Here is a 23,040-nt window from a genome sequence, read left to right as displayed (position 1 = left end):
TTTTGAATTTATATAAGATGTGTGATAGACATTAACCGCGGCTGCTAACACCAGTGATGGTGAGTTGCACAGTTTGGCCTTTAAAATCATTAACGTGTCCATGGCTTGGCGATGTTTGGCCCCGCAGGTCTCAGCAGCGACAGCGGCCTGGGAGGAAGCACTGACGGCAGCACAGACATCCTGGTGTTTGGCTCAGTGGTGGACAGCGTCACAGAGGAAGGTGAGTGTGGTTCTGAACATTTTATATATCTTTATATGTACTTTTCTTACTTACAATTATAATATTTGTTCACGTCGATGCCACCTTTGCTGGTCGACCCTCAGAGGAGGAGTCAGAGGAGTCGTCCAGCGGTGAGGTAGAAATCGAACAAGAGGTGCCCTCTGACCCTGAAGACCCGAGGGAACTGCACCCCGGGGCACTGCTCCACCGGGCCTCACGTCTCCACAACCTACCGCTCATGGCAGAGGCGCTGGCTCATGGTGCAGATATACATGCTGCGAGTGAGGAGGAAGAGGGAAAGACTCCGCTGATTCAGGCTGTGATGGGGGTGAGACAACCCTGTACCAAAACCTCCCCAGTGATACACAGTTATACTGGTTCTAAATTCTAAAAAGAGCTTTCTGTGTTTCTGTCAGGGCTCTTTAATAGCCTGTGAGTTCCTGCTACAGAACGGAGCCGACGTGAACCAGAGGGACATGAGAGGCAGAGGACCCCTGCATCACGCCACCGATCTGGGACACACTGGGTGAGAAACAGAACGGCTGCCCGTGCTGAAATAGCTCATTTCACGTCGGACCAGAGGTTTCCGGTTCAATCCTGGGTTCTGGTAGACCAGTTTTGTGGGGTGGCAGTGGCTGAGTCTGGGTTGGGAGTTGGGGCGCTGCGTGCTGTGTCCTCCTGGGGGTTGTTGTAGCTACATGTGTGTACTGACAGTGTTTGATTTACCCGATACTGCAGCATGAATCTCATCTCCGTGTCTGCTGACGTTCAGTCAGGTGTGTCTGTTCCTGAAGAGAGGAGCATCGCAGACTGAGGTGGACGAGCAGGGTCACGACCCCCTGAGCATCGCAGTCCAAGCTGCCAACGCAGACATCGTCACCCTGTGAGTCCTCTTCACTCTTCTCGACCCCCAGCTGTTTGAAGTTTCAAAAACTTTCCAACTGTTTAGATCAGCGATTTTTTTATAAGGCAAGGTCTGTCTGTCCTCTCCTCCAGACTGCGCCTGGCACGGATGAACGAGGAGATGCGGGAGGCAGAAGCTCCGCTGGGGCAACCAGGTCAATACCACAGCAGCAGCCCCACAGAGCAGCAGTATAGGAAGTGCATCCAGGAGTTTATCTGCCTCACAATAGAGGAATGCTAGTGGTTACCTCTATGTCTAGTCTAGCAGCATAGATTGTGCTCCCAATCTCTGTCTGTGTACACTGTACATATACATAAATATATATATTCCTCCTGACTGGGAAAACACTGAATAATGCAGACAACGTTGGCCCTAAGCACTGGTCTCAGCTGTATACCAGATTGAAGGCTCATGGGCAACTTTTTAGAGTTGAGGAGACAGCAACATAGCAGTTCTTGTCATAGGAAGACCCCCGATGGACCTTTTGCTTACACAACACACCGTTTCTTCTGCATCATCACCGCCTCTCTGCTTGCTGTTACCAGCCATGCTACACAAACTCCATGAAATGACATCCACGGCGCCTGGCTGACAGGGCCGTCCTCTATCTAATCATCCTATGGTGTAACCTTTGGTGTGAGGGTCGCGGGCCCACCGTTACCTGGCATCTCTTGCCTCACTTTATAAGTTATAGAGGTCGATATTTAATGTACGTGCTGTGACATTGTGTGAAAAAAAAAACATAAAAAAAACCTAGAAACGGACAGACATGTCATTTGTTAATGAAGGGAAATTTCATATCTAACTGTGAAAAAAGTAGTGAAGGGCTCATGGAGATGAGACGACGTCCTGTGGTGAATAAGCGAGCGAACGACTGCGTGAGTTCATTCTGTAAGGAAGAAGAGAAGCTCTGCACTTTTCCACAAATCCAGTTTTATAATTATGTTTTTGTTTTTTAAATTTGCGTTCTTGATTTACTGTCTATTTTATTTATGCTTTTCTCCCAGGAGGATCAGTGCAATGCATTCCAGGATGCAGTTCACTCCTGCATATATGTCAATGATTATGAAAGCTTTGGACAGGCAAAAAATGCTGTTTTGTGTCCTTTTGGATGGCCTTACGTTGCTCTGAGTATAATTATTGGCATTTAGACACCACAGGAAGAGATTCTTGCAAGCCTATTGAGGGAAATTCTTGTTGAAAGGGTTTTTTTTGTTGCAATGGTCAAATAAACAGTCTTGTAGCATCAGGAAGGGGAAATACTGTATACTGGGGTTTCATGACTATTCCCAGTGTGTAAGAAAGACATATCGTGCACGGTTCCTGTAAATTTCTGACTAAGTTCAGGTTCTCACTGAATATTCTGGCACAGTCTGGTGTTTTTTTGGGCATGAAACATTAACCTATAGAGTATGTTAAGAACGGAGGCATTAATATTGGAGGGATGGTGGTTTGACAGACAGCCATGTTATTAGTTGGTGAAACCCTGGTTCCTCACAATCATAATGGTGACAGACGATCCTTTTCGTGCTGTTTCCAAAAGTCATCGTCATGGTACCTGTAATAAGAACACCTCTGTTCAACATGTTTCTGGTGTCTTTGGGCGTGTCTGCCCTCCTGGAGCAGCCATGCTTACGGCATTCTCTGCATGCTTTACCAAATAAGCTGTTGGGCAAATCAACACGTTGCATTCTAAGCATGAAGGAATATTTCTCTATAGTTTGCTCCATTAACCGAACATCGTGCCGTGCAGTCGTGTGTGATAAGCATGTACCACTATGGCCCCTCTGGTTTTTTGCAGCTCCGTGCCACCTGCAGATGAGGCCAGCGCCGACTTCCTCATTCCTGATGTTCTTTTGTTCTTATCTTTACGTACACGTCTTGTCAAACGTGGTTTATTTTCCTCTGCCAAAGAATTTTGAAACGGAGGTTGTCCGCTGACGCCTTTTTCGGAGCTGTCGGGAGGTGCGGCGCGTCGCGCTTTTGTTTTGTGACATGACAGACTCGGTGTGCTGTGACCAGCCTGGAAGCGGGCGGTGTTGTGCAATAGTTCCGTGTACTGCAAGTAAAACCGGTCTAGGACGATGTGACACTACTGTGACTGTTAAAGGCCCCGGCAGAAGTATTAAATGTTGTGTTATGTGTGTGTGTCGATGTAGGAGTGCGTAAAGATGCAGTTCTAAGCAAACCTGATGTAAATAGTACACTTGTGTAATTTTAACTCGACGCCAACTGCCTGTCTCTCAGCATTCGGTCAGATTTGACTGTCTGATCTGGTTTGTGTCTCTCTTTTTCTCTGTGACCCACAAAAGGGGGAAAAAAATCCAGTCTGTGTGGCAGTTCTTCTGTTCACTGGGATTTTTTTTGTTCTTTTTCTTCAGAAGCAATGAGGGAGGGGGGGGACAAAACACCTAAAAATAAAACTGAAAACCTATTGATGAACTAACCCTGCTTCCTGCTTCTTGCTCTCATTTCTCTGTCCTGTCTCTAACATGCTCTCATTGGTGTTTTTTTACTCTGTGGTCAGTTAATAAAAGGTTGAGTGAGCGAGCCAATAGATCCGATCGGGCGGTGGGAGGATGCTCATTCTATTCAGTATGGGTCTAACAGATAATTGTGAGCTTATTCATGCTGTTAAAATGATTTCCTTCATGTTAACAACTATAAAACAGGTGCTCACTAAATAATTAAAGATCGCTTTGCTGATTTTGTTTTCTAATGTATTTTTAACTGCAACAGCAATTGAATTACTTAAATGTCTGTAAAACACGTGAAGTATCCCATAGCATGACCTAAAACATCGCCCTATCTGAGAGAAAAGCTTCTCTTCGTGAACTTTAGATGATGTTTTAGGCCACACACTCGTAAATAAACTGTTCACAGATGTGTCGTCTGACTGACAACGAACCTCTCACACAACACAAACCGAAATAAATAAACGGCTCGTGTCCGTTTGAGTGAAGCGAGTGACTTACACATCATTGCTTGTGTCACCTTTTACCAGGGTTTGCAACAGGCAGCAGGAGAGTTAAAGCCAAGGATGTTCGGGAGAGAGTGAGTGAAGCATCCTGGTCTGTTGTACAACAGATTCTGTCACTGTCGCTGCTCTGGTGCTTGTGAGCTAAATGGGTTTTTGTTTTTTTTAGATTTGAAGCTCCCCTTTTCTTGCATGTAAAACCAATGATGGTATCTTCCTGTTATAGAGTTAAAGGTTTTTTGGGAGTGGGATGTACTCCTGCATGGTTACTGTTTAACCAGCAGTAATCGGGTTAACACGGCTACAGTCCAACAAGCAGAACTGGGACCTGTTGAGAGATTTAATTGGATTTCTTCATTCCCAATCCTGCTTGTTGGTTTGAAATAATGATCTGTGGCTACTGCAGCTAATCCTTCTAATCTAAATCAGATAGAAAGGTAAGTAGTTTAGACTATTCCAGTTTAGAGCACTTGATTCTATCACCCTTCTGTGCGTATAAGGATGGAATAGTGATCTTAGAGGAACATGAACGGGATGCTCACCACTCTTTCCTGCTTTTCTGCACACTAACCAGTACCAAAGCTGCCCAACGGGGGTGATTGGTGTGAATTGTGGTGGGGAAATCTTGTGCCTTGAATCTTGAACGAAGTGTTAGTGGAAACAGTGTTTGAAGGCTAACGACAGCAGACTGCTCACTTCGGTCTCTGAGTCCCTGTCCTGCGGCTTGACCCGAGTGTCCCCTGTTACAGGTGACATCTCCCGTGTTGATGTCTTTCGCGAGTTTTCTCTCCTCGCGTCTCTCCAGCCCGAGAAGCTGAGAAGAAGGAGTGTCCAGTTCAGCCAGTGCAGGAGCCCATCGCTGACCAACGCATCTTCAGAGGGTTCTTCAGCTCCTCTGGAATTTGAATAGACACCGATCACCTACTGAAAGACAGTTCGATTTAAACACAAGACAGAACAATGTCACTCCCTGGTCAGCTTGAAAACATGGATGTTAAAGTTTCACATGGCCTGATGTTTCTTTTGGGATTGACAAGCAGTGACGCCAGAAATGAAATGAAGTGAAATGAAAAAATTAAGAAATATTGGACGTTGTGGTTTTAAAAGGAAATTTCATACTGCACTTTTTTTGTTATGGTAAAGTTATTTCAAGCATAAGAGCTCCCAAGAAAACTTTGAGATTAAAAGCAAACTTTAATAATAATGCAGTAAATCATGCTGCATTTAATTTAGTTGTATTTTACACAAATGTAGCATAAACTAGTAATCAAAAAAACTTTTTTGGTTAAGTTGTGGGACCTATATGATCTAGAGATGCGGTACCATTTGTGCAAATTTTATACAGATTCACATTTACTCTCTATGATGAGTTTGCTATTTAAATCACAGTTCTCCCCCATGCTTTTTTTTTTTTCAAAGAATTTTACTTTGTATATGACAAGTAAAATTACTGTAAGACATGACATACAACAAAAACTGAATAAATAGATTTATGTAAAGGAGCATATATTTTATATTCAGCACATGGCTTCATTATTATTATTTTATTATTTTCACAAATATTTCGTGATCTGCCAGTAGAGATATAGAGGAAGGACATTAAGGGATTACGGTTAAATCACGTGCCCTGAACACATGGCACCAACATGTGATTAGGTCACATGACGGGAAAATTTGCTCCGGCGTCAGACAACATCTGCGCATGCGTAGATGTCCGTCACGTCGTTATTCCACACTTCTTTTAATTAGGAATGCTTCCCATTCTTATAAAAATACAGAACGACTGCCAAAAATCCAACTGGCTGATGACAAAACAGAAAAAAATGATAATCAATCAATCAATCAATATCTTGTTATTTAAACCAACAATTCATAATGTCTTCATAAAGCCATTCGTAGATTGTATGTGTTCAGGTTTTCAGCCGATAAGACAAAAAAATATGCTTTTTAAGAAAAAGAAAGTTAGGAAGGAGGTTAAGCTAAAATGATCTAATCAGGAACTAGAAAAGAGTCAAGCACTTTGTTTAAAAAGTTTGATAAAATACTAATCAATAAAATGAGTGTCTTAGACTGTGTACAGGGACCTTTCAATCTCTTACATCAGCACTACCAGTAGAGATGGGGGAGCAACCGCTGGAGGAAGAGTGAGTGGAGCATGTCTTGGTCCATTGTAGAAAATACAAATTACAAAGAGACAAATGATCCAAGAACTTGATAAACAAAGATTACAGTTGGATGTGAGGGATATTCTGCAGAGCAGGTCAGTGAGCAAGCTGCAAAAATTTATGAGGGACTAAGTTGATGGAGAGAATATAGGGTTTGTGTGTCTTTTCTTTTTCTGTTTTTTTTTAGCCGGTATCTTGCTCAGATTTATTGGTCTTGGGTGGCTGTCCCACCCAGTCGGTGGTGGTAATGCGCTCGAATATCGCCAACCGCCATGAAACGGGAAGGAAGAAAAAACAAGACTATTGACAGAAACTCACACTAAAAGAAATACAAAAAGAAACAAAGCACCATGTAATCCCACAGAATTATTGAAGAGGATTTTAGGGTGATTTTTTAAATGTTACTTTTAGATTTAACAGCAATAGGGCAGTCTGCTACACACTCCAGTCCAGACGGTGGCGGTAATGCGCCTGCAAGTTGGCTGCCAACCGCCATCCGGAAGAAGAAGACGAAGAAGAGCGTCGCTTCACTCCCGTTGGCGATAGCATTAGCTAAAGCTGCGTTTTTGTCATCGTCTCATCGGTTTGGGGTTTGACAGCAGAAACAGCAGCTCTATTTCGTGTCCAACCACGAATTTCACTTTTCACTGGGGTGTCTGGAGAGGTAGGTCTGTCCTGTACATCTTCCGGGCGGTACCGGCGAGCGATTTGGGTTTCCTTAGCCTTTGATGATAGGCAGCTACACATTACGGTGGCCTACCTTAGGTAACGCCACTATGGTGGTGGACGGGACTTACCGTATCTCCAGCTGTACCGGCTGACTCTCATGATGTGTGAGGTTGGCGTGCGTATGTGTATTTATAAACGGCGATTAGTGGAGTTCGTTAGTTTTTCGGGTAATCGGATTGCAAGTGTTTGTTTACATGGTTGGCAGTCTGTTATCGATCTCCATTGAGTGATCATATCTTACGGATAGATTTATCACCCCAGCTTGCAAAATAGCGAATGACTTTAAACTATAACCTCTTGCGATGACGCAGAGAACTCTTTTATTCGGAAACAACACTGCCTTGATTACAGCCACAAGGTCATTCGTGGTTAACATGCATTTTGTGAGTATATGTATATCTGTATATGTATCAAAGGAGCCATAAGCACGTAATAAGAATACAAAAGTGTCATTAAACTGAGACAGTGAAAAGTGAGATTAAACCAAGGACCATTAAGGGAACTCCTATTTTGGCATCCTCCCTATGTACCACAGAATGGCTGGGTTGAATCAGAACAGTAATTTCTCATCCTTTGTCTTTTTACACATTTAACAGACACACAAAAACAGCATGTCTGTGTTGTTTTAGGGTGCAAGTGAAGCAAGCTGTATTATTTTACTCATCCATGACTGGATGATTGCATCTGTTGCTGACTTTGTCAGCCTGGAAGGAAGTGTCACAAAATGGGGATGTTTCAGCATCCGGCCTGATGAAATTGGGCTGCAGAATCTGGCTCTTTCAGCCGCGACGCTGACTGCTGACCCACATATTTTTAGCAAATTTTCACCAGTGCTAATTTCCAGTTAAAAACCACTTTTAACTGATATTACAAACCGTGCTTTGTTTACCAGGTGATGCTTTGACCCAGTACATCAAGAGTACACAGAGAGTACATCAATTTAATCCAATCCCAATAACGGTGTTTATTGTCTTTGTGTTAAAGATGAACAACAACGGGAATAAGAGAGCTACAACCACTGCCACTCAGAGACTAAAGCAAGATTACCTCAGGATAAAGAAAGACCCTGTGCCTTACATCTGTGCTGAACCTCTCCCCTCCAACATCCTAGAATGGTAAGGTCTCCCTGACACAGCAGTGATGCTGCACTTTTATCAGGTCTGAAGAGTTCTGGAAAATAATCCTCTGAAGATTTCACCTAAAACCAATGCTATCATGATTATAATCTAAATTCCTGTTCTACTGCTATATTCAACAAGCATTGGCTTTAAATCAGAACTTAAATTACCATATAATATTGACTTCCTGATTTGTGATTACGTAATCATTACCATTAGAGAAATTACACCAAATACACTTAATCGTTCCAACAAGCATGTGAATTTTTTTAAAAGCACTTAATTAAAAACAGACTTTTGTTGCATTCATCACTCAATTGCTACTAAGTGGAAAGACAAGAAGGTAATGGAGCATAGTTGAGTGTAATAATTAAGCCTTTTCTCTGCTTTTTAGGCACTATGTGGTCAGAGGTCCTGAGAAAACTCCATATGAAGGTGACGGACGTTACGGATGAATCTGCATCTTTGTGTGGACTTATGTTTACTTCTGCCTGTTGCAGACATACCTGACATGTTTTATTCCACACAGGAGGATATTATCATGGGAAACTCATATTTCCCCGGGAATTCCCTTTTAAACCCCCGAGCATCTACATGATAACACCGAATGGAAGATTCAAGTGTAACACCAGGTAAGAATTGAAATTTTCCTTCGAGATTAAAAAAACCCCAAACTGACGCTCTATTGTGTCTGTGCCTCCACAGGTTGTGTTTGTCCATCACAGACTTCCATCCAGACACATGGAACCCCGCCTGGTCCGTGTCCACCATCCTCACAGGTTTGCTCAGCTTCATGGTGGAGAAAGGCCCCACCCTCGGCAGCATCGAGACCTCCGACTACACCGTGAGCACCAAACGTTCCCGTAGAGCTCCTGCTGGTGATGTCTGAAATAGCTGATGTCCACCTTTTTCTGTTTTCCAGAAAAGACAGCTGTCGGCACAAAGCCTTGCCTTTAACCTCAAGGATAAGGTCTTCTGTGAGCTGTTTCCTGACGTGGTAGATGTATGTTCCCCTGCCCCCGGATCAAATATGCCCTGTCTGTATCCTTCTCTCTGCTGGATTAACATTTCTCTCCTGTCCTCCACCAGGAGATGAAGCAGAAACAGAAGGCCCAGGAGGAGTTACGAGCCCGCACCCAGCCCCTCCCTCTGCCCGATGTGGTGCCCGATGGCGACCCCCAGCAAGCCCATTACGGCCTCCCTGCCATCAACGGAGCCCCTGTCCTCCTGCCGGGGGCCAACCACGCCCCGGGCCTGGAGCAGGCCAATCGCAACCATGGACTTCTGGGCGGGGCTTTAGCCAACCTGTTTGTGATTGTAGGCTTTGCTGCGTTTGCCTACACTGTCAAATACGTGCTGAGGAGCATAGCCCAGGAGTGAAGTCCATCAGAGCAGGAGCCCACTCCCCCCCATGCAGATGAGCCTTCTCCTGGACTCAACAATCTAGAAACACTCTATGGGGGAGGATGGTCGGTCCTGCGATCAACCCCACCACCACCAACTTTGGAAGACGTCCCACTGAAGGAGGACTGGAGGGAGAGAAGACGCGGGTGGGAGTGGCAGTGGGGGGGGTTATTGAAAACAGTTGTGACCCACGAGCTTTGCTGCTTCAGTGGTACATGTCAGTTGGAACAAGCTTGACCCGCGGGTTTCCCCAGACACCAGAAGCAAAGACCAGTTTGACCAGTTTCAGGTCGTTAGAGCAGAAATTATTGGTTGAAACAGAATCTGCAGCGGTGAGAGAAAGCGCCGACGCACCGAGTCTGAGTGGCGATCCGGTGACGATCCACATCTGTTTACAACCCGCGGGCCAAGCTTTCGATCACATACGGAACCTTCATCCTATAATTGGCCTCCCAAACATGAAATAATGATTACGGAGACATTTGAAGAGCACCGATGTTTTCTTTCTGTCCTTTCACCCACTTTTCTAATTTATAGGGTTGGATCATAACGGTTCTGGCGACAGGGCTGAGCTGTGGCCACAGATTACTTCACTGCTGGTTACCTGTTGTGTAGTCAAGTTAGGTTTAGTGTGTATGATTATGTTTCAACAAATCTCTGCTCTTTTCTTGGAACCATCTCAATAAACAAGACAGCCTGCTGATGGTTGGATAACAGACAGATGTCCATGCTCCATTTAATGATGTGTGACATTGTATGTTTTCATAGTAAATGCAAATAAATAACCCCGTGTGATGGGGGATTTTAGAAAACTTTTTTTGTCCTGTTACTGTCCAAAAACACGCATGTTAGATTGTGAGACTCCAAATCAGGATTCAACAACCCGGTCCCATAAGGGCTGTGATCCTGCCAGGTTTTCTGTCCAACCGGAACATTTGGGGCCCAGAAAATGTCAAATGTTCACCTGGTCAGACAGAAAACCCGGCCTGGATTCTGGCCCTTAGCAGGAGCGGGTTTCTGAATCCTCTCAACTATATAATATTCATCAAACTCTCATAAGTCAATGGAATTCCTCCCTGGGGGTGCATGTGTGGCAGGGAGGAGACCCGGAACAATCTGGAGGAATTATGTTTGGGTGTGGGAAGTTTTGTGTTCTCCAGGAGGAAGATGTTGAGCACTTTACTACCCCAGTAATTAAGTGGAAGAAAGAGGGGGGGAATAATCCGCTGTGGCTGCAGACAGTGTTGGACGGCATCAGGTGTAAAATTCTTGCAGTCTCCATCTCACTTTAAAACGATTAAATTAAGGAATCTTTTCAAAGCTGCGAATGGTGGAATGATAACAGATTTCCTGATTTGTGATGATTTTATTGAAAATGTTGACAGTGGATTATATGAACTGAAACTTTTTTCCCTGATTTATTTCTAACAAATAGCAGATATAACTATACTATGATGGAATACAGATAAATATTCAGACATTACGACACAAAATCGATGCAAATACAACAGGGAAAAGGAAAACTTTCATCACCCACAGACCATCCCGAGATTGGCTTTAGAAAAGCTTCACGCGTCAGTTCCAACGTTTCCATGCAGTTAATTCACAGAAGAGTTTATTTCAATCATTAAATGAACTTCTCACTCTTTGTGGGTTGTAGGAAGAAGTGCGTTTAGTGAACAGGAATTAAAAGCTATTATTTTTTCAGACGTGGAATAAGAGAACTCGAGGCCTTTCAGCAGTCGTTGTACAGCAGAGTGGGCAGTAAATTTAACTTCCTAGCGAGCGTTTCCAAAGGTGGGACAGCAGCATTATCATTCCTGCTGACCTCCCGGATATAAAAACAGTAAAGACTGGCCACAAATCTGTCTTCATAATGTGCAGTTACTACAGTCAGGATTCACAGACTATTATTCGGTCCACGAAAAACTTGATTTTAAAATATATAAAGAAAAAACAAAACAAAATGTGATTTTCACATCATTACTCAGGATGGTGATCGTAATCCACGCCTACTTCATAAATACATTCAGCACTCAGTTGATGCAGACAAAAAAAGGTTTCTATTGCATAAGGAAGTGATTATTCCAGCCTAAACAGTCACTACATAAACAGACTAGCACATACACATTTAAATTAAACCCAAATCCATCAGTTTATCACACCTTTCTCTTATTACCTTCCTCAAACCAACCAAGAACATAATTTAATCCATAAAACACATAATGGTGAACTCGACAGATGGTTACATAGGTAAGAGTGCCAGGTGATGGATTAGTGTGGGACCTTAAAGAAACGAAAATGACCTAAAACACTGGAGGAGCCCTGCGAGTCAGGCATGAAAAACAAGAGCTAAAGTGTCATAGCGGCATGTGGCAGGAGGGTAATCTCTCTTCACACAAAGCCTCAAGATAAATAGGAGCTGGGGGCAGGAGTTGAAGCTAAAATATGAGGTATAAACTATATCATTAAGAGGAAAATAAACAATATGAAATAATACTTGCCATTAAAAAACACTTAAAACTGTCCAATGAATTAAAAGGCTGCTGTAGTTTGCAGCAAACATCTAAGAGAAGCAGTTATTCTAGAAACGCGTGTGTTTTGCCTTTCCATTGGTTCCAAGTGTGTGATCACTATAGGTAGGGGTACTGTGTGAGGCGGCGGGGGCTCAGCTGGTAGGCACTGTAGGCCTCGGCCCGCGGTGTTACACTAACGTAGGGGGAAGCAGTGGCAAACTGATGCTGGAAGGCCGCCGGGAGGCTGTGCAGCAGGCTGCTGACCGATTCCTTACGACTGGCCGAGTCCCTCCTGGAGGACGATGAGGTGTACGTTGCTGCATAGGCAGAGGGGGAGTGCCCGTGGCCGGCGTGGCCGCGGCCCAGCAGCTGCTCCATGGCCTGAGACGCTGAAGTGAGGGCGGTCGAAGCCGGGTATGTGTAGAGGCTGGGCCCCGGGGCCGAGGCCGGGGCGAGGGACGACACCTCGGGGAAGTTGTAGTGAGAGGCTGATGCGGCTGGAGGAAAGGTCTGCTGGCGACGCAAAGATAAGTCACTCTTGGAGCGCTCCTGAGATGAAGAAACCACAGGCTGAACCTGAGGGAAAACACATCAGAACCCACACTCAGATTCATCTAGACACCAAATAAAATCAATCAAAAGGTGCCCTTCTGGATTACCAGCACGGACAGAGCTCACGAGGTTACACCAAAACGCCTCACCTGGCTGAGGTTTAAGGGGTGTGACTGGCTCGGCACCAGACCGGGACACTCCATGCTCTCCCCTGAACTGCAGGGCTGTCGGTTGGATGATCTCTTAGGCTTCACATAGTTCACTGTTCATGTTCATTAAAAGAAACCAGTTAATTAAAACAGCAAAAATGAAGCATTAGTGATGAAGGAGAGTCTTTGACTCACCGTTCTCCAAGTGGGAAACTGCTCCTCTGTCTGAGCCCTGGGTTTTGACTGAAGGTGCCACCACTGCCAGAGATCGGGCCTGGCGGGACGAGGCGCTGCTGGCTGGGTTCAGCGTGCGGGGAAGAGGGGTCAGAGGACTGGCCGTTGACGAGTCCGAGTCGTGCACCGTCACGCAGCTGATGACGTTGGTGCGCTGACTCAAGCTGACACTGGACAAACAGACGGCTCTCCGTGAGTCACTGCTCAGACAGGAAGCAGTAAATGAGTCCGGAAGAGTGAATCCTCCTCACCTGGCGGGATGGAACTTCCTCTCGTCCTCTGTGTCAGTGTCGCTGTGAATGGTGATGATGCTCACGGCTGGGCTGGGGGTGTCGGAGATTATGATGGGCTGGGACATCACTACACTGGAGGTGGGCGGGGTTATATTGCTGCTGCTGAGAAACGATGCAGTGGATACACCCCTGCACAGATTTGGGAAGAGGGGCGACGTAATGGGATTTAACATGGAGGAACAAAGAGGAAAAGCTAAAAGCGAAACATTTTCTGAACCCCAATTTAAAAACGCTGCACTTCTCTACCAACCTGTTCCTGTTCTCGCCCCGTCTGGCCTTCACCTTCTTCTTCTCCTGCTGGGCCCTGGCCTGGGCTGTGCCTCTATTAACAGAGTTTAAAAAGAAACCCATTAAGCATTGTTTGACAACTGTTGTTGAGTTTTAACTGCTGAGCCTCACCTCCAGTTGTGTTGCTGCTGTGTGGCACCATCGACAGGTCCCAGGGGGGATTCAGCCACATTAGACTGATGTGCGGAGCTGTGGATGGCTACACCTGGAACCTGCTGCCATGACGACGGTATCAGAATCTGCTGGGTGCCAGTGGGCCAGGCCTGCTGAAGAAGAACAAACATCCCATTTCAGGACATCCAGGCTTAAATATTACAGGGTTGTTTCAAACAATCGATGTCGGAATGGGAGGGGGAAAAAATGGAGCCATGCTGAGACGAAAAGGGAAACCGACTGGCTAATCGATTCTACAGGCAACAGCACAAAGCCAGATAAGGGAGCAACCTTCCCCCAAGCCATTCCTTTATTTTAGCATAGCCCTGCAACAAATGCACAAGATAACATCATGCAAAGCACAAACAAATGAGGCTGTCAACAGTCCGATCAGTTATTAGGAGGGCTGTGCCTGTTAAAGGAGAAAAACTGGGGGAAGGAAATTTGTTTAGTCTCCTGATGCCAAACGGTCGGTTGATAAGCTGTCTGGGGGGGAAAAGCATGCCACATGTTCTGGAAACAAAGATGTGTGTCAGAGATTCAGGACGCCAAGGAGGTGGGGGGGGGGGGGGTTAGTGGGCTTTGGGAGCTGCAGTCCTCTGAAACTGAAGGACGGGACAAAAGAAGCTGCAAGCAAAGCGCAGGCCATCGCAGCGACACATGCGCTCCATGCCTTCAGAATACCTAAAGGGAAAGAATGGGGGGGTGGGGGGTGGGGGGAGGGTGTCCTTTGGAGAGGAGAGATGGCATGTCTTGTCAATTCAGCTTTAGTGCAACAGTGAAAAGTTATGTCAAAAAGAGTAAACTGAGAAGGATGACGGCGGCAGCACGCCACTGAACTCCTGACAAAAATGAGCAACGGTGAGTTTGACCACAACGGAAAGTCTGGAAAAATGAAGGTTGATGCACGACGTGAAAACAAGCCCCGAATAACAGAGAGAAGAGAGCAAAAGGGAGGTTGCAAACAAATGAGAGGGGGAGAGAGGTGGTGTTAGAGGCAAATCTTCGTCCAAGGACGCCGTCGCTGCTTTACCAGCACTGTGGCTGTGTGCTCCAGGAGGGTGGGCTGAGCCACGCCGGCGCCCAGCCCCAGGGGCAGAGAATACTGGGGGGCTATGCCTGCTGAGGGTGGGTGCAAGGTGGCCACCATCAGGGGTGTGCAGGAACCCTGGAGGGGGGAGGAAGGAAGAATAGGGGAAGGCAGAGGGTGAGGGTAAGAGCAAAGTTCTTCAGTGCTGTTTCTGACAAAACGGACGTGGGTTCAGGTGGTCACCTGAACACGGAAGCCACCGACGCTGACAAACACAAACGGCTGCTTTCTTTTAAAGTCGCACACGCCTCTTGCATTTAACACTCTGACCCCATTAAAGACAACAAAAAGATCTGCAGATTTACATCAGAAGTGGAAGAAATTTCAATGGGAACCAACATCATTCTCTTCAGAGTCTCGGATCCTCGTCACATTAAGATTTCCAAGTTCATACGTAAGAACTTAGTCCTTATTTTTAGATCAATCAATTTAATGCCTTTAAAACTCAACCCAGATTAATAGAACACTGATTAATTACATTGTGTAACTGTTCAGGCTGCTAATGGACTTCTAGTAAAACCGGATCCTCTGGATGACGCAGCTCCATTCAGCGAAAGTTCAATCCACTCTGGACCAGTTAAAAGAAGACAACTGCTGCCCAGCGACTGTGGCCCTTCAACAGGGTTCAACCATCTGTCCACACACACACGCACGCACACACACACAGACTTTACATCATGGCAATTCAACCCTTACCTGTGTGAGCATATTTGGTTGAATCTGCAGCGACTGGGCCGACTGGTTCTGAGGTACGATGGGTACAGAGTTCTCCATCCTTACAGGAAAGGTGGAACTTTTGTTGGATGGTTGAAGCCCTGAAAAGAGCGAGTTCAAAAATCTGTCAAGAACTCAGAGCTTTTTCACAGTCTGGCAAAGATTATTGACAAGTAACAGGTTTTAAATTGGTCCTGATTGTTGTAACACATTTTAATGTTTTTTTTTTGCCAGCCTGAACGCAACTTTATTGCTCACCTTGGATGGTGGAGGGGGGGCAGACGATCAAAGTCTGCTGGAAAGGTTCCGTCTGGCTGCACAGACCAGTAGGACGTGTTGGAATTGGGACGCTCTGCTGAGTGAGCCCGGGAATGTTAATAGTGGCCTGCTGGTACAAAGCTGGCTGGTAGTTCAGCAAAGGAACCGCTCCCCCCGCAGAAGGCACCTAGGAAAGAAGAGCAAAACAAAAATGATGATGTGGACAGTTCCTCCCCCCCGCCGAGGGGCAGTTCCTTTATGTGCAAGGGGAACTTCCTGGCCTAAAGTGCTGGTGGTTACCTGGTTATGCTGGTTAAGCTGGCTACTGAATGTGACAGTGAGGTTGCCAGCAGCGCTGGGGACTGCACTGGTGGAGTACAGGGACTTGCTGCTGTCGTAGGAGCTGCGTCGCTTGCAGATCTCCATATTTTGGAAGCAAGACTTCACGCTAGAGTGGACACAGTATCGGCCTTTCGTTTAAAGCAGAGACAAACACGCACTCGCGGATCGCTTCAGGAGATTATCGCCACTTACTGGGAGCTATGGGGATAATCCACAAGGTGGCTCATGGTGACAAAGGGGTGGCCTAGAGTTTTTGTGGGAGTGATTCTTTTGTCTGCGTCCAAGCGGAGCATCCGCTTCAGGAGGTCTATAAACTCTCGTCTGTCAGCTTTCTCAGCCAACATGTCCGTTCCCTCCAAATGTGAAGACAGGTTAACCTGCAGAGACACGAGGTTACGCTCAAACAGGCCAAACCACCACGACCCTGTCCAGGTGATGGTGATACACACGGACCTGCATCATGTCATCCAGGCAATTGAAGATGTACTTTCTGGCCTCTTTGGACTTGATTCCCATCTCCATCTCATGCTCTGCTGGAGTCTGGAAAGTAAACCAACCAAGTCTTCACTATTTGAGTTAGAATCACAGTATCTTGGTCTACTTAATAAGCTAAAAGCTGAGTGTATTACTGTAGCCATTACATCATCAGTTTACAATCACCTTGAGCCTCCAGAGTGGATAACTGGAGTCGGGTCCTCGATTAAAGAAGCGAACAGTCTTTGTTCCTGCACTCAGCAGATACTCAGCAGGCAAGCCTTGAGTCTGAGAGATGTAACGGATCTGGAAGAAAAAAGGGATCACAATCGTGACCTTTGAACTTTCTCAAGGGACAGCGTGCTCAACACCCCGCTAAAACCATTAGCATAACATGCTAACGTTATTACCAACCTGGTCGTACTCGGAGGCCCCAGGGTACAGAGGCCAACCCAGAAACAGCTCAGCAATCACACAGCCCAAGGACCACATGTCAATAGCTTCACAAAAGGGCAGGCCCAAAATAATCTCCGGAGCCCTGCACAATACAGATCAAATCAACAGAAATGAGCCGAGACTTGTGTAATGGTGGCACGGTTATTGTGTTTAAATTTAGGGATTTAACCAAACAAAAATTTTATTTTAAAGACCTGTAGTAGCGAGACTGTAAGTAGGTCGAACAGACAGCTTTGGACACATGACTCGCAGAGCCAAAGTCAATGACTTTCACTCTGTAGGGCTGCCTAATGGGGTCGACCAGCATGATGTTCTCGGGCTTCAAGTCGGCATGGATCAGACCCAGGCTCTTCAGTTTCATCAGTGCTGTTGCCACCTGGAGACACACACACAAGCATGCTCACACATGGCAACTTTGACTCGAAGCTTTAGGTGTGGGTGTTTGCCCACCTGCTGCAGGATGGGTCGGATGTGCCGGAGGGGGAGCGGGCTGAACTTGCTGTGCTTGAGGAAGTCATAAAGGTTCTGCTCCAGCATCTCAAACACCAAACAAGTGTGGCCCTTGTGTTGAAAGCACTCGTACGAACGCACAAAGTTGTATTCATCTGCGTTCTCTGCGCTCAGCCGGTTCAGAATCCCCACCTAACAAAGGTCAAAAGGTCAACATGTGACCGCTGAGATCCATTTTTAATAACACTTAAGTGAATTTAAATCCAACAACTGCCAGAAGATGATCTTTACGTACCTCGATTTGGCCCTGACGAGCGTATGAAGGGTGGTTTTTCAGGATCTTGATGGCAACAATCTCGTTGGTTCCCCTCTTCCAGCACTTTGCCACTTGTCCAAATGTGCCTCTACCCAGAAACTCCAGCACTTCATAGCTGCTGGAGACGGAGCACAAGATCTCGTGCTGCACCAGCTGATAATCGCCTTCGCCGTTGGAGCTGCTGCTCTTGGTGGTGGGGGCAGAGTGGGGTATTGACTGGCCCGTGCCCCCTCCTCCACCGCCGGTGCGGGTGGAGTAGTTGGCTGCAGGAGCAGAGAGCTCCTCCAGTATCTGAACACTGCCACAGCCACTCCCGCTGCCTTCACTGGCCTCCTCCATCTTCCTCTTCTGTCCATGCCGGTGTCCTCTTGTCTCAGAGGGCACATCGGCGTGGCTGTAGGACGAAGATGTCGGTTGCTCTGCGACACGCCGACTGGATCCGCGGGGAAGACTACCGGTGCTGTCGGCCGCTCGCACCACCACCTGGCCCCTGGAACCCGGTGCTGCCGGAGGGAAAACCAGAGACGGTGCGAAAGGAGGCACGGCCATGGCCGGGGCAAACGTGTAGGCCGTCTGCCCGGCTATGGAGCTGAAAGCTTCAGAGGTGGTCACATCCCAGACGTTGCTCTCCACCTTCAGCTTTTTGACTCGGCAAAAGGCACTGGAGGAGACCGAAGGAGGGGAGAAAACCTGCAGCTGCGAGCTCATAGCTGTGGAGAGGAAACAACTCTTTACCGTCACCTCAATCACCATAGAGCCAAACGCAATACACAATTCACAACTGTATAAATCATTAAGTAATGCCCTGTTACTGAAGAAAAATGTGTTTTACTATTGTATAGTGTCTTAAAATGCATGTTGCAAGCAATATGTCCATACTGGTATACAAATGTCAAGTTTCTAGTTAAATACATAATGATTGGTTATCGGATAACACTAGTTAAAATGGTTATAACACTATTACACACAATAAATGCTGCACTCATGAAGTCTAAAGGAACAATCATCGCATTGTGCAACTGAAAGGAAACCAAGTATGTGCCAAGTCAAGAACAAGAAACTTAAATAGCAACTTAGCAAAACTAAACCAAAACTTACTGTAAAAACAGCATCAAATAAAGCATTCTATAAAGGAAACCTTTTGAAACCGCAAAAGGAAAATCACAAGCACAACAGATTTAGCTTCACTGAATGGAAATAGTTTTCTTTATGAGGAACAAGAGGGTTACCCCCTTTATACTTCATTCAAAACCACCTTAAAATCGATTCTTGACATCCAAATCCACCACAGCTGGCATGAAAATAAGACCAAATCTCAAACTATTAAGAACTTACGATGCTGGGAATATTGATAGATAGATAAAGATGACCACAGCACACAATAACTGAGCGGCCACCAGGAGAGAGCGACATAAACACGTTATAAACACTGGAATAATGCACAAACCTTTATTATGAAAACAGCTAAAACGGTTTCACCCAGGTCACATCTAATGACACCCACGATCAAGTCTAATCTTAAGGAAAATGTGACTGTTAAGAGTCCATAGAGTGCTTTTATTAAATGTCTATAAACCAAGGAAGATATAACATAGGATTGTTTTACTTCTCTTTTAAATTCTTATGTAATTCGGCGACTGTAGCGCAGCAGCTAAACAGCCAAGCTAAGCTAAGCTAATCTAAACGAGAGGGTGGCCAGTGGATTTACTGGCCCAGGGTATTGAGACAACCTGTGAACACCAATGTAATAAGCCCATATTACTGAGATCTACACGTCTGTTATACATATCTTCGCCAACCTGTCAGGCATCGACCTTTATGGCTTCCTTGACAGAATGTTCAGATCAAATCAACATGGTGATGTCGTTCGCAAAAGCTGAGCAGCTTCGTGAAAATGTGGCGTCTAGATCATTGGCAACAAACCCAATCTAAATGCAAAATCAAGCCAAGAATAGGCTTGTGTGTTCAGTACAAATACGGATACAATAGCATACCTGATCGGGCGTTGTTGCAGGTCCAAACACGGCTTCCTCCGAGGTTTAAATCCCACTGCAGTCAGCCAGACCAGCGCTATCGGACTAGCTTCCGCTAGCTAAGGATAAATGCTAGCTAGGCCTGCATTGTTTCTTCAGTCGATGAAGTACTAGGCACCAAAAAAAAACGTCACACTGCCGCTGTTAGTAAATAAATAAACACCGTTATCATTATGTACTAACAGTTACATAATACGGCCCTATGTATATACATGCGCACGTTAAAAATCCATAGATTTTGTCCCAAGCGCGTCCGCCTGAAGCCAGTTCTGTCTCCGGAACAACCACGTCCTTTTATCAGCTGCTGACATTACGATACTTCCGGTTACTGCTGGAGCCTCGAGACTGATGGGAGCCGAGATAAGTTACTTTTGCCGTCGTTGTCGTTGGTTTTTTCCTATTTAATACCCTCAAAAAATTCGTAAAACTCAACAGACACGTAGTCCAAGGATTCTGCTGAACTTGTGTTAAACTAGAGGGACAAAAATCTAGAAGTTGATAATAAAAAAAACGCTGGGTGGTGACGTCAATGGTGGTAATTTTCCGTTAGGCGCAACATGTTCCCGTACGTGACTAAAGTAAAGTAAATGTTCTGGTTTAACCCTACCAGATAATGCAAGTGGAAAACATAACAAAGGTTAATAAAACTCATATTTTGCACGTCTGAAATTCACACAGACACGTTCACAATTTCTAACTTTGTGGATTAATTAGAGATGAGGGAAATTACGGTATATTATTGTTTGTACTTGATTTTTACAGTATAAATCAGTATAAGTATAGTTGGTGTCAAATTTATGTCCAGAAATAATTTGAGAATCAAACATTTTTGGCCATGTTAGGTTCAAAAAGTTAATGTCACTGTCTGGATTTGCTCAGTGTGATGAACAGCTGGAATCTGGTGGAAACAAAATAAGCATCAGAGGAAAACGGGTCAGTTAAAGTGCAAATTTTTTTTATTCTGATTTCGTTTTACAGCAGAAATTATGTAAAGCATTCAGAAGACATTTTCCACATATAAGGGCAATATTCAAAACACTTTGCATGGCCTCAGCAACAAAATATTCTCTTAAAAACATCAACAATTTAGTGATGCTTGTGCATGCACATTTGTAAAACAAAGTAAAATCTAGGCTACAAAAAGAGGGATGAAAATACTGAGAGAGGCATGGAGAACACAATAGCAGGCAAGGAAATGAGAGAGAGAGAGAGGGAGAGAGAGGAGGTGGAGAAGAGGAAGGCAAGGAGAGGCCTAGCCATAGATTATCTATAGGGGTCTATCATTCTGGCATGCAATGTGGTGTCTGGACACACACCCTCTCAAAAAAAGGCCTGAAGGTAATACCATTCATCTCTAGGCGGACCCATGAGAGCAGAGGCCGTCTCTGCACCTCTACCAGCTGTCTACTAAGGTGTATTTCTTTATTTTTAACGTCTTCTACTCTACGTACATTTACATTTGCCATCCTCTCCATAAACATGAACGCACTGGTGGATTATCTGCAGTCTACGTGTCTAGTTTCATGTCCTCTAGGTGATGATAAGTGCAAGCGTTTTTGTCTGCGTGTGCGGGTGTGCGTTTTTTTTTTTTTTTTTTTAATGCAACCAAAAATTGTGCCGTTTTAAGTGATATTACAGCGTGAGTGATAGCGCTGTCCTGACCGTGGCTGTCTCTCAGTATGATGAAAGTTCAGAGAACGTGTTAAGATAACGAGATCATCCAATTGTAAATCTCCAAATGCATTACCTCATACTTTTTAATCAAGAAAATTAAGTCGACGCGTGGCCATTACTTATTTTTGCACTATCAAAGAACATCCTATTTCAAGATTCTCGTACAGTTAAGTACAGCGCTAGTGTATAAATAGAAATATCACTTGAATTTTGAACTTTTCTAGTCAAAAAAATCTTATAAAATCCAGAATTTGGGGATTCTTTTTTCTCTTTTCTGATAGAAAAAGTGAACCTTTCGCTGCTTCACAGGATGAGATGGGGGGACCAAGCGGAGTGTGTCAGTTGAGTTGGATTGAAGAGTGAATTTAGAGCTAGAGCGTCCCAAACACACACACACACACACACACACACACACACACACACACGCAAACACACACACCAGTCCGTAGATGCACGCAGTCACCAGCAGTGGGACCTTCCACTCTCTCCACAGACCATCTCTCTGTTCTTCAACCCTGAGTAAAATCTAAGGGAGAGATTTAATTGTTCCCAAAGACATAAGCACAGAGAGAAAGAATGCAGCACCTTTTTTTTTTTCTTTTTTTTTTTAAAATTTCTGCATCCGAGCAAGTATGTCTGTGAGCGTCTGCACCAACTGCGCGTGCGTCTTTGCGAGAGTGTGAGCGCAGAAGACAAAGGAGGCGAGTGTGTTTAATGTGGTGTTTTATCCTCTGGGAAAGATGTCGCCGTCGTTCAAATACTGCCAGGAGGAAAAAGAGGGGTGAACACGCAGGTCGGTGGCGGTGCCTGTCGTATGCAGACGATAAATTCAATTTTTCTTCTCGCAATAATGCAAATTTGACACACACACGGGGCATAAAGTGATGGTGACGCACAGCATCTGTCAGACCACGAGCATCCACTCACTCACAAACTGACACATCAGAACTTAGACTCGGATCAAGTTCAAACAGTTTAGGAAAATAAACTGGCAACCTTTAGGAGGACACACAATAGATATTTCCTGATATTAGCTTGCACCTTTCTGTTATTGAGCAGGCACTTTCTTAACAGACCCTTCCAGAAGTCTAAATCACACGTCGTACAGTAATGGCAGTGACGATGAGGAGAAAGAAAGAAAAAAAAGGAATCAAAATGATATGTAGAAACCAGGGAGGAGACATTCTGTTTGAGGATGGGAAGCTTTGACTGGAGGTCAGGCTGGATCTGCTGTATAGGTATAAATAATGGTCTCAGTAAAAGCTAGTATGCTGCTGAAGCACAACCACATTGTAAAGAATGTAGCGCCCCTTCCCCTGTCGGGGGGAATCTTCATTCATTGCATTTCATATTAAAACAACCACCATCTCCTTGACCGTTAGTGCTGCCATAATACCTGCATCGCTGCCGCCGTCTTCCACAAGCAAGTCTGCCTTAGGCTAACCTCACAACCCGCAGGTCTACGATTGAGCTAGAACTAGATCTCTCTACTGTTTCGTTGTCTGTGTGTCGCCTCTGTGGTCTTTTGGGT

The 23,040-nt window shown here is 45.2% G+C and overlaps 3 protein-coding genes across 10 annotated transcripts in view; 2 read left to right on the top strand and 1 right to left on the bottom strand.

Moving 5' to 3' along the window:
* The window catches only part of LOC101062713 (arf-GAP with coiled-coil, ANK repeat and PH domain-containing protein 3-like), a 32,454-nt gene extending 26,839 nt beyond the window's left edge, over positions 1 to 5,615 (top strand). Inside the window, exons 20-26 of one of the 3 annotated variants that reach the window (XM_029826081.1) lie at positions 119 to 220; positions 325 to 548; positions 637 to 746; positions 993 to 1,103; positions 1,217 to 1,278; positions 4,129 to 4,178; positions 4,851 to 5,615. In XM_029826081.1, the coding sequence (XP_029681941.1) occupies positions 119 to 220; positions 325 to 548; positions 637 to 746; positions 993 to 1,103; positions 1,217 to 1,278; positions 4,129 to 4,178; positions 4,851 to 4,919 (728 nt within the window). In that variant the 3' untranslated portion in view covers positions 4,920 to 5,615. The remainder of the gene's footprint in view (positions 1 to 118; positions 221 to 324; positions 549 to 636; positions 747 to 992; positions 1,104 to 1,216; positions 1,279 to 4,128; positions 4,179 to 4,850) is intronic. The other 2 variants (XM_029826080.1, XM_029826079.1) reach the window with 2 other exon arrangements.
* Positions 5,616 to 6,204: 589 nt separating this feature from the next.
* ube2j2 (ubiquitin-conjugating enzyme E2, J2 (UBC6 homolog, yeast)) lies at positions 6,205 to 10,329 on the top strand. Of its 3 annotated transcripts, none has more exons than XM_011614251.2 (7): positions 6,205 to 6,361; positions 7,980 to 8,110; positions 8,508 to 8,548; positions 8,643 to 8,745; positions 8,819 to 8,957; positions 9,036 to 9,116; positions 9,203 to 10,329. In XM_011614251.2, exons 2-7 carry the CDS (start codon positions 7,980 to 7,982, stop codon positions 9,491 to 9,493), a joined length of 786 nt encoding a protein of 261 aa, XP_011612553.1. In that variant the 5' UTR covers positions 6,205 to 6,361; the 3' UTR covers positions 9,494 to 10,329. The 3 variants fall into 3 exon arrangements, with proteins under 3 accessions (XP_011612553.1, XP_011612552.1, XP_003973665.2); XM_011614250.2 differs by lacking the exon at positions 6,205 to 6,361 and adding an exon at positions 6,755 to 6,930; XM_003973616.3 differs by lacking the exon at positions 6,205 to 6,361 and adding an exon at positions 7,031 to 7,378.
* A 534-nt stretch (positions 10,330 to 10,863) lies between these two features.
* hipk1b (homeodomain interacting protein kinase 1b) lies at positions 10,864 to 20,362 on the bottom strand. Of its 4 annotated transcripts, none has more exons than XM_011614253.2 (18): positions 19,797 to 20,362; positions 17,782 to 18,512; positions 17,487 to 17,678; positions 17,231 to 17,412; positions 16,995 to 17,118; positions 16,767 to 16,886; positions 16,560 to 16,646; positions 16,299 to 16,483; positions 16,065 to 16,212; positions 15,765 to 15,951; positions 15,489 to 15,607; positions 14,736 to 14,870; positions 13,661 to 13,812; positions 13,512 to 13,583; positions 13,220 to 13,390; positions 12,930 to 13,138; positions 12,735 to 12,847; positions 10,864 to 12,609 (listed from the first exon to the last, which is right to left on the bottom strand). In XM_011614253.2, exons 2-18 carry the CDS (start codon positions 18,508 to 18,510, stop codon positions 12,151 to 12,153), a joined length of 3,384 nt encoding a protein of 1,127 aa, XP_011612555.1. In that variant the 5' UTR covers positions 18,511 to 18,512; positions 19,797 to 20,362; the 3' UTR covers positions 10,864 to 12,150. The 4 variants fall into 4 exon arrangements, with proteins under 4 accessions (XP_011612555.1, XP_011612554.1, XP_011612556.1 ...); XM_011614252.2 differs by having other exon boundaries at positions 13,661 to 13,815; positions 19,797 to 20,361; XM_011614254.2 differs by lacking the exon at positions 14,736 to 14,870 and having other exon boundaries at positions 19,797 to 20,358.
* Between the last annotated feature and the right edge of the window lie 2,678 nt (positions 20,363 to 23,040).

This window comes from Takifugu rubripes, chromosome 19, assembly GCF_901000725.2.
Source record: "Takifugu rubripes chromosome 19, fTakRub1.2, whole genome shotgun sequence".
Classification (NCBI taxonomy): domain Eukaryota; kingdom Metazoa; phylum Chordata; class Actinopteri; order Tetraodontiformes; family Tetraodontidae; genus Takifugu; species Takifugu rubripes.
The sequence above is the reverse complement of the archived record's forward strand: the minus strand, read 5'-3'. Positions and strand labels throughout refer to the sequence as shown.